The sequence below is a fragment of the Hylobates moloch genome, unplaced genomic scaffold (genome assembly GCF_009828535.3).
Source record: "Hylobates moloch isolate HMO894 unplaced genomic scaffold, HMol_V3 SCAFFOLD_11, whole genome shotgun sequence".
Lineage (NCBI taxonomy): Eukaryota > Metazoa > Chordata > Mammalia > Primates > Hylobatidae > Hylobates > Hylobates moloch.
In genome coordinates, this window is record NW_026652286.1 from 15,933,384 (window position 1) to 15,943,926 (window position 10,543).

Consider the following 10,543-nt stretch of genomic DNA (forward strand, 5'->3'; position numbering starts at 1 on the left):
GGCAATTTAGGGTCCATTTTATTTTTAAAACCTGTATTTTGCACATGTCTTCACTGCTGGCAAAATAACTAATAAAGGAAATGTCAGAAGATGAAGCTTTCCCACTCGAGTTTTAAAAGCATATCCCCCCTTTATATAATGGGGAGGAAACAAATGCTCAAAAGGCACGCCATCCTATTCCACTGCAGGCTTTCAGCTGTGACGCACTCACTGCAGGATGATATACTCATCTCTGCAGCCACAGTCTGTATTCTGAACTGCTCCAAGTGGTAGGGAATGAATTAGAGTACAGGCTAAGTAGCTATAATACAGAGACACTCCTACCCTCTTCCAAAAATGGCTTATAAAAGGTAGTTTATTCCTTTCCCATTTTACAGTCCAGAAGTAAGCAATTCAGAGTGGGAAGGACTGGTCTACCATTCTCAACAACGGGTTCCACTTCTGGCTGCAAGGCTGATGCTCTTGCTAGCTCTTAGCTTGTGAGAAGAAAGGGGCCAAGAAGGCAAGACCTGAAAGTTGGACACATCACTTCCACTCATGCCCAGAACAAAGACATGGCCAGATCTAGCTTCAAGGGAGGCTGGGAAATGTCTAAAAGTGTGCAAAAATATTGAACAAATCTATTACTATGGAAGGAGGAGTAAATGGATATTGGGAGACAACTAGTGGCATGTCAATTTCCAGAAGTGCCACAGCAAAATGATCACCATCCAGAAGCATTCATTCAGTATGTGAACTATAGCTGACTGCGGGGGCCCCATTCATGGTTTCTGACCAAGAAATGCATACCTGAGGACCCCACTAGTCCACACTAGTCCAGAAGGTGGGAATAAAAGCAATGTGTTCAGAGTCTCCCCTGCTCTATGGATAAACAGAGAATTTCTCCTTCCTTTGTGGAAAGACAGATTTCCTTTCAGGGTCACGAGGAGGAGGATGGAGGGAAGGAGACAGACTATGTTCACCATCATAGTATTGCTATGATATCTTCACAAGATTTCAGAGTGTTGTTTCAACTTGCGAAAAAAAAATCAATGTTATATGCTATTATATAATCATATTTTATATTGTTATATTTGTATTACTCCCTAATTATTAATTATAATGTAATATTATATTGTAATTATTCTACATCTGGTTAGGATTTGCAGCGTGGAGGATGCATCTGCTGAATTTTGCATTATTGTCATATATGAATAGGCCAGTGGAAACAATGCCAGAACCAAATATTTGCTCTTTTCGGATTGGCAAGTGTACATCTGGTAGCAGCTGAATATTTCTGGAGCAAATTCTGCTAAACATGATTAGGTTTTAGGTTTAAGTTTTTATTTAAGGCCCAATTCATGCCCAGGGTTTAAGATTAAAATGATTAATCTTAATTGAATTTTATTGAATGTCATAATCATACTATATGCTTTAAATGTTAAAATATTCATTGGGTCCTTCCTGATTTGATCTGAAAATCAGACAAAATTTCAGTGCTGGAACACTGCACATTGGCTGTCCATTGAAAAATGCTCAGGTGTGCAATTATTTTGACCGTCAATTATAACTGACAGTATTGTCTTGCCTCCAAATTCACCTCTGAAAGCAGATTGAGAAGAACTCACTTGTCTAAATAAAAGTGTGATTTGTGAAAAGGCATGTGTCTGTGGCGAAGATTGCCAGTTTACTACCAAAATCTATTCTCCTTTTCAGAGAGTACAAGAATTTCTAAATATTAGTGAGGCACATAGCCTTCCAGAACAGGGGTCACAGTTCCTAGCTTCCCTTGCCAATAGAAGAGGCTGAGCGACTAAGTTATGGTCACTTCATCTTGAGTAGAAGTGCTATGGTTAACTTCAGGGTGAGCTCCTTAAAGAGGAGGCACCATCTACTTATCCTTTCCCTTAAAATTGCTGTTAGATCTTGGCAAGAGAGCCCCTGCCCTAGGTCCTGATCCACACCTCCTTTGGCCATGCCCCATCCTACAGGGTGAGGAATTACCGGGCTAAAGGAGATGTGTTTCTAGATCCCATACTCTTTTTTTTGTGGGTGTGAGATAGGGTCTCACTCTTTTGCCCAGGCTGATGTACACTGGCGCAATCACAGCACCTTCCCCTCTCAGGCTGAAGCCACCCTCCCACCTTCTCTTCCTAAACAGCTGGGACCGCAGATGCACGCCACCAAGTCCAATTGATTTTTTTTTAATTTTTAATTTTTATTTCTTTGAGACGGAGTCTCACTCTGTCATCCAGGCTGGAGTGCAATGGTATGGTCTCAGCTCACTGCAACCTCCACCTCCCGGGTTCAAGCAATTCTCCTGCCTCAGCCTCCCAAGTAGCTGGGACTATAGGCATGTGCTACCACGCCCAGCTAATTTTTGTATTTTTAGTAGAGATGGGATTTTGCCATGTTGGCCAGGCTGGTCTCGAACTTCTGACCTCATGGTCCGCCCACCTCAGCCTCCCAAAGTGCTGGGATTACAGGCGTGAACCATCGCACCCGGCCGTTAAGCTTTTTTGTAGAGATGGGGTCACACTATGTTGTCCAGGCTGGTCTCGAACTCCTGGGCTCAAGCAATCTGCCTGCCTTGGCCTCCCAAAGTGCTGAGATTACAGGCATCAGTTACCACGTCCAGCCTGCCTTTCTTTATAAAACATTCTCTAGATACTCATAACCTCAGAATTCCCTGTCCAAATGACTACAAAGCCTGCACAGGTCTCTCCCCCAGGTTCATTCCCCAAGGGTCGACTGTGTTGTCTGTGTGTATAACATGGGGCCCAAGGAGTAGCCAGGAGATGGCCATTTGTGGGGGGTACAGTTTGGATGTGCAAGCTGGGCATCCACAAACATGTGTGAATGTGCCCTTGTGTGTGGTAAGGGGGCAGTGGAGGGAAGAGAAAGGAGGCATGCTGTAGGCCAATTCTCCCTGTGTTTCATGTTCTGGAGTGGAGCCCTGATCCTAAGTTTAAACTTGGCTTTTCAGGGAGGTATATGTGTGAAGGAAGGAAGATAAAACATATTTAATAGTTTGTTGGCTTAATAACTCACAGTATTTAGGCATATAATAATTACGTGGTCCTTTATTTGCATTCTTGCTCTAGGCTCTCTGAATGTTAGGGATGAATCTAACTTCCCTCTTCCTACTTGCTGAAATGTGGACTTCAGGGTAGGTGCTAACACAGTCATCCTGGACACAAAACGGAAGCTATTTGCTGAGGAGGGCATAGCAAAAAGATAGAATGGGTACAGGCTCTCTCGACACCATCTGGCCACCAGAAGAGTACTGGGTCATCTAACTGGGCTTTATGAGAGATACATGAACTTCTACATTACTTAAGCCACTGTGTTTTCGGATCTCTGCAATAACAGCCTAATCTATATTCTGTTTATATAGTTTGGTACCTGACAAGCGAAGCACTGAAGTTCTACCACCTACCTAAATGAATGTTGGCTTAGCGGCTTGAAGATGGGCAGTGAGGTCAAGTATTGCAAAGTAGAAAGCTGGTGAGCCTTGTTATGCTTGTGATAATTTGGAGGGCAAATTTTCTCCCACCTAATCAGAGGCTCTATGTGGAACATTACAGACATTCAGAACACTAGTGTGTTGGTAGCTTCTTGCCACTTTAAGCAAATTCATTTATAAAAGACAGATGAACTCAGGCTAGAGTTATAGAATCTGCAAGAAGAGATGGAAGTGACTACCTGCAGCCCACAACCTAAACTGACTAACAATTTGGCAACTGGGGCCCCATGGGGTTGAAAATACCCAACTGTTTCTACACCTGCACTCCAAGACAGACAATCTTTGCAGATGTCTGTGCCCCTAAGCCTTCGTTAAATACCTTTGTTAAGTGGCTGGCCAGAAAATGGGAGTCACCTCAGAGAAAAAAGATTAAGGGTATTGCCTTCCCACTCAAGTCTATTATTTTAGATGGCTTCAAGGCAGCTACTGATAAGACCAAAGAGTGAGATAAGGGTAGAGAAGCCAGAATGTAAGTCTTTTAAAAAAATTTGAGACAGAGTCTCGCTTTGTTGCCCATGCTGGAGTGCAGTGACACAATCACGGCTCACTGCAGCCTCAACTTCCTCGGCTCAAGCAATCCTCCCAAAGCCTCTGAGTAGCTGGGACTACAGGCACAAGCTACCATGTCTGGCCAATTTTTGTACTTTTTGTAAAGATAGGGTTTCACCATGTTGCCCAGGCTGGCCTTGAATTCCTGGGCTCAGCAATCCTCTGGCCTCAGCCTCCTGAGCAGCTGGGATTACAGGTGTGAGCCACCATGCCTCGCCTAAGACTGAAGTCTTACAATGTAACAGTCATGATGAACAAGGGGAATGGGTGCTCAGCATCCATCAGGAAGTATCTTGTCTTCTGGTGTGTCTTCTTACACATCAGGGGCTATGAAGGTATGCATTAGGTTTATCCAATTAGATGCATTTGTACTAGATTAAAAAAAATGGAACAGAAACAAGAGCTATCTCACTGCTGTTTTAACTACCGCAACTGGCAAGCACAGCTGTGGAGACCATTTATTTTTGTGTGTTGGGATTCCACTGACTAGCCAACAGCTTCATGGGAGTCGAGAGACGGTTGTGGAAGTTGAGGCCAAACCACTGTTTCTGTGTCCAGTTGCTTGCTTCATGAGGGTCAAGAAGAAGTTGCAATGGTGGCAGTGGGATTTACTAACCCCAAGAGTGCAGCCCCATACATGTGTACCTTCAGTGGTGGTCTCCCAATTAATACCTCCAGTGGTGGTCTCCCAATTCTTTACCTTGGTATCTGTGCCTGACTATGGCACAGGTAGTGGCTTCCCTGGTGGCCAGTTTGATGGCAATATCCTTCAGCCCTTCCAGTTATTTCACTAATTCCCCATTTTCTTCTATAAACTTTCCCTCTGCATAAAATAACTAGGTGGTATCTGTTTCTTGCAACTGAATCCTAGAACTATGTAAGACAAGCTCTTTGGCTGTGATTACTTGCATGTGGAACCAAAGGGAAGCAAATAGACTGCAAATCTTCTAAGTCCTGAGGAAACTGTATTGCCAAAGAAACCACAAGCCTGGCCAAATGCCTATAATTATTCAGCCTCTACAGTAATCCTAGGCCCCCAAAGCTGATCTATCAATAATTGAGTCGTGAAAACTGTGGAGCCCCCAAAGGGCATACTCTCCAATGGTGACCTTCTGTAGCCAGGGTTGATAACGGACAAGGAAAAACTTCCTAGAGGGATACGCAGGATGATGGACAAAGGAGTTTCTTTCAGAGAGAAGTGGGTGCTACAAACTGGGCTAAAGTCTTTGATTGCCAAGGCAGATAATTTTTGCAGTTTCTAGCCAGTAGGATTCCTCACTCATGCCTGGAGAGGGAGTAAGTGAATTATGGCAGAGATTGATATTTTTTTTTCCAATATCTACTCTCTCATTTTACTTTAGTAGCAGAACCCTTGAATATAAAACAATTCTGAATCAAAACTTCATTTTCAAACTTCCCTTGCTGTTAGTTGTGGACCACGTGTTCATGTTTGAAACAATGGGAAAAGAGCAGAAGTGAGGTTGCAACTTCAGTGTATTCCAATGGAATTTGAACTTGGGCAGTCTGGCTTCAGTTTACACTCTGTGTGCCAGAACTTTTCTAAGCACTAGAGACAAAATAGTGTGAACAAGACAGGCAAGACACCTGCTTTCAGAGAACTCCAAAGATTAGGAGGGACAATGCATAGATACTTAGATGACTCGAGGAGAGACTGACAACACATAGGAGGGCAAACAAAAAAAAGAAGATAATTTAGGCCGGGCGCGTTTGCTCATGCCTGTAATTCCAGCACTTTGGGAGGTCGAGGCAGGCCTAAGGTCAGGAGTTTGAGACCAGACTGGCCAACATGGTGAAACACAGTCTCTACCAAAAATGCAAAAACTAGCCAGGCATCATGGTGCATGCCTGTAATCCCCGCTACTCAGGAGAATGAGGCATGAGAATCGGAGAACCGCTTGAACCCGGGATGTGGAGGTTGCAGTGAGCTGAGATCCCGCCACTGTACACCAGCCTGGGTGACAGAGCAAAACTTAGTCTAAAAAAAAAAAAAAAAAGAAGAAAGAAAATAATCCAGGTGGTGAGAGGTGCTTTTAAGGAAACAAAACATGGTGATATGATGCTGGCTGAGAGTATGACTTCAGTAGGTGAAGGCCTTTCTGGAGAGTATATCTGAGCTAAGACCTAAATTTTTTTTTTTTTTAGAGACGGAGTCTCACTCTGTCGCCCAGGCTGGAGTGCAGTGGCACAATCTTGGCTCACTGCAACCTCTGCCTCCCGGGTTCACGCCATTCTCCTGCCTCAGTCTCCTGAGAAGCTGGGACTACAGGCGCCCGCAGCCACCACGCCCGGCTAAATTTTTGTATCTTTAGGAGAGATGGGGTTTCACTGTGTTAGCCAGGATGGTCTTGATCTCCTGACCTTGTGATTCGCCCGCCTTGGCCTCCCAAAGTGCTGGGATTACAGGCTTGAGCCACCGCGCCCGGCCACTAAGACCTAAATTTTGAGAAGGGATTCATAAGACCCAGAGAAAGAAGTCCCAGGCAAAGGGAATAAAATGGAAAAATCCTGAGGTGGGAATAAGTTTGGCAAGCTTGAAAGGCAGAGAAAAAGTCAGCTTTTCTGAAGCAGTCAATGAGCAGGGGAGTGACTATGAGAAGTCTGGCATGGTACGCAGTGGTCAGATCTTGTAGAGTTTCTAAAGTGTAGTAAGTGACTTGGATTTAATTCTTAAGGGCAAGGGGTAGCAAGGAAGTGATGTGAGCTTATTTCTATGAATATCAGGGCCATCTTACCCATATCCTTACAAAGTCATGCATGGACATTTGCAATAATAGAAAAAAAATTGTTGCAACATGCATATTCTACAAGAGACAGAATTTCCCCAAAGGTGGTACTGGCTATTAGATCCTGCTTTCTTCTGATTCTGAAGAAACATTCTAGCTACTAAGTGACTCCCACCTCACCCTCACCCTCACCCTCCTTCTGTGGGGAATGGTGGTTCTTAATCTCGTGCCTGCCCAACAGAAGATTCCAGGTACAGGAGTTGAGACTTGTGTGAAATGTCCATGAAGGAGAAACTCTAGCAGTTTCTACTGTTGTGGGGATGGTTTGCTGAGTTTAATTCTTTTAAAATGTGACTTGGAATCTTTTGGCTACACAGCAATAAATATACCACCATCTTTCAATCCCAATGTTCCTTTGTTTCAGAAGTTTAAGAATTCTCCTCCCTTATTTTATGCATTGACAAAGAACAAACTAGATTATTCCTGGAAAGCTTAAAATGGTCCTTCCTTCCTTCCTTCCTTCCTTCCTTCCTTCCTTCAATCCTTCCCTCCCTCCCTCCGTCCCCCCCTCCCTCCTTCCTTCCTTTCTTTTTTTTTTTTTTTTGACAGGGTCTCACTCTGTCCTGCCTCAGCCTCCCGAGTACTGAGACTACAGGAATGTGCTAACACAACTATTTTTTGTAGAGATGGGGGTCTTACTATGTTGCCCAGGCTGGTCTCAAACTCCTGGGCTCAAGTAATCCTCCTCCCTTGGCCTCCCAAAGTGTTGAGATTACAGATGTGAGCCACTATGCTTGGCCTGGTTTTACTTTCTATGCAAACTGAAAGCAGTATCTTTTAGTTTCTCCTATTTTTTTTTTTTTTTTGTAAATTTTATTCTCATTAATGCTCCGACATGAGTAGAACTGAAAAAAAAAATCATGTAGGTAACAGTTGAAATAACACAGCTTGATTTGTTAAACTGTACTTGGATAGTAAAAACACTGTGAAAGATGCCTTCTCCCTGACCAGCCCCCTCTCCCCCAGCAGCATCATGTCTGGGATAAAGGAATGGGATGGATAAGTCACACATGGTCACTATTCCTGTGATCCTCTGATTGTGCAACATTGCCTAAATCGGTTACTTGATATCTCCCCAACTGACTCCCTTCCACTCATCTTTCCTTAATTGTGTAGCTGGGTTTCTCACTGGCAACCTTTTTGCTGGTCTCCAACTGCTGCTTAACCCAAGGCTTGTGTGGCTCTGGAACACACAATACAGGCAGAAGCATATAAGCTCCAGAGTGTGTAGAATTTGAATGAAGCTTTAGCAAGGCCAAGCTGAGAGATGCTTCAGATCTAGTGCCTGCTGTTGCTATTGCCGTAACTGGAAGAGAACTGGGGTCTTTCTTTGGATGGACTAGTATTTTAACAGGTTCTTCAAGCCTGCCTTGCCTGGGAAGTCCCTTTCCTACCCAAGATAAGTGAGGAGACATTTAACGAGCAATATTTTGGGTACTACCCTTCAGGTGGCTTAAGAATACTAAGATATTTTAGGAACATAACAATGTTTTTAGATCTGAATGTTAAGTTTGAAAAAGTCTTTCAGAAATATATTCAAACTACTAGTTATATGAGAATTCCTTTTTATCCTCGTTTTTCTTTAAAAGTATATTATATGGAAACTACTCTAGAAGTGGCAAAGGTAACAATATCTTTGTGTTTGTCTGCTAGAATTCAAACTAATGTTTGCTTCTTACTATAATCTGAAAGCTCCTACTTAGTAACTGTTAGCAGATAAATGTGTGTGCACATTTGAGGTTAATCCAGAGATTTTAAGAACTGCAGCAGATCCACTATCCAATTTAAGGATTGGCAGAGGTCTGACTGATACACAGCTTATGGAATAGAGAAATTCTAAGATGTGAAAAGTCAGGAATCAGAGAATTTTGAAATCAGACAGTTCACCAGATTGCTAAGTTACCATGTTAATGTCAGTCCCTAAATATTAATAACTTTCAAATTTGGCAGCTTTCGATGAACACTCCTCTTCGAAATGTGGCAATCATATATATTTGTGTCTAACACATACATGAACGTGTTGATTTCCTTTTGGCTGTACACAAATGAGTCCTCAGAGCATAATAGCCAATGTGTTTGCTTGCATAATGCCCCACAGTGTATGCAGAACATTACTCTACAAAGCCCTGAGATGGGGTATGAAGTGCTCGGTGGAAATGGCAATGTAAAACATCCTGGCAGCATTAAATCTCCCAACTACTCTCTAGTTACTTTGAGACCCCCACATTTAAGGGTCTGCTAGTTCCTCGGTATGAAGAAAGAATTTTTAATGGGGCCAAATGTAGGTGTTTACAAGGGGGAATTGTTGTTTTTTATTAGGAGCTGCCTTATGTTCAATAGTTGTATTTACTTTGTCAAGCTAGCCAGAATTAGAAAATCCCCATTGCTAGGCAGCCTAGAGTGTCTGCGAAGTATTTCTGGGCATTCAGAACCGAAGCATGTGCTGCCCAAAGGCAGGTTTCATTACAGTGCGTTATTTAGTCCTCTTTCGTCCCTCCCTACCCCCACACCCCCAGACAGGGCTGCTTCTCTAACAGGAAATCTTGGTTACTTTATGCTGAAACATATTTACATGACTGAAACACGACAATTAACACATTTGTAAAGCTTGAGGGATAGGCACACTTTAATGGTTTTTTGAAGCAGGCTGATTTCCTGGAGCTTTTAATCTTCTTTTATTTTGTTCTGCATGCATGAACAAGTTCTTCTTTACTATAGGTATTTGACAAAATCTACCTGGTATGAATGTGAATACAAAGAAAATAACATGAAAATTAATTTTATGCTTTATCTTTGTCAAAATGTTCCTAACTTCTTTCACCAGTTCAATGTATATTGAGGACTATAATATTATTTTTGTCATGTTGTATTAGCTTTTATACAAAGGCATTTAGGTAGTATCTTTTTGGTTTGAGAAAATGAAATGAGGCTTTCTCTCTACCGAGTGTATAAAAGCTTTTCATAATGAATGAAAAGTATCAATTACAGCAGTGATTCTTGTCACTCTTCATGGACAGATAGAGGTGCACTCTCCTACGTAGTGTATATTTCACTTCCTTCAAATTTAAATTAACACCCAGGTGATATTAATTAGTATTATTTGATAAATGCTGTTGTGTGTGTTTTGCCTATTTATATATTTAAGTGTAAGTATATAGCATAACAATATTGTCATGAATACTTTAATATCTTTTAATTATGTTGATTAATTGCTAATTAATAGCTTTGGTAAAATTTAGAAAAAAAAATCTTAAGTATCAGAGCCCTCTGAAATGAAAACTCCCATTTTCCTTTTGATTTCTGAAAGCATGCTAACCCTCAAAACCCCCACTCCAACTCTCACTTAAAAGTTTATGGCAAATTTACAAATTACACTGGCTTCACAGAGTCGCTTGATACATCTAGTTCCCCCTTCCACAAACCTCCCTCCTCACCAATTTGAAAAGGAGCTCGGTGAACAGACTGGGCAAAGCGAGAGCCCTCTTTCTACGTGCCTTAGGGTGGTGATGGGGCAGCCAAAGACCAAGTGCTTCAGCTGAGGGATACAGATTAGAGATGAGGACCTAACTCCAAAGAGTAACTCTTTGCTGAAGTGACTTCACAGAGGGAAGTAAGCAGTAATTCAACTCAGCCTTAGATAGAAAGCTTCTCTGTGAATAATGGGAAATAAAGTTAAAGGAAATGA

General features: G+C 42.3%; 1 protein-coding gene across 6 annotated transcripts in view; it reads right to left on the reverse strand.

Moving 5' to 3' along the window:
* The window catches only part of ELP4 (elongator acetyltransferase complex subunit 4), a 260,264-nt gene that overhangs the window by 7,495 nt on the left and 242,226 nt on the right, over positions 1-10,543 (reverse strand). The window contains exon 10 of one of the 6 annotated variants that reach the window (XM_058424535.1): positions 9,402-9,590. The exons of 4 other annotated variants lie outside the window; for them this stretch is intronic. In XM_058424535.1, coding sequence (XP_058280518.1) covers positions 9,534-9,590 — 57 coding nt within the window. In that variant the 3' untranslated portion in view covers positions 9,402-9,533. Of the gene's footprint in view, positions 1-9,401; positions 9,595-10,543 lie in introns of those variants that run through there. One more of the 6 variants, XM_058424538.1, reaches the window with a different exon arrangement.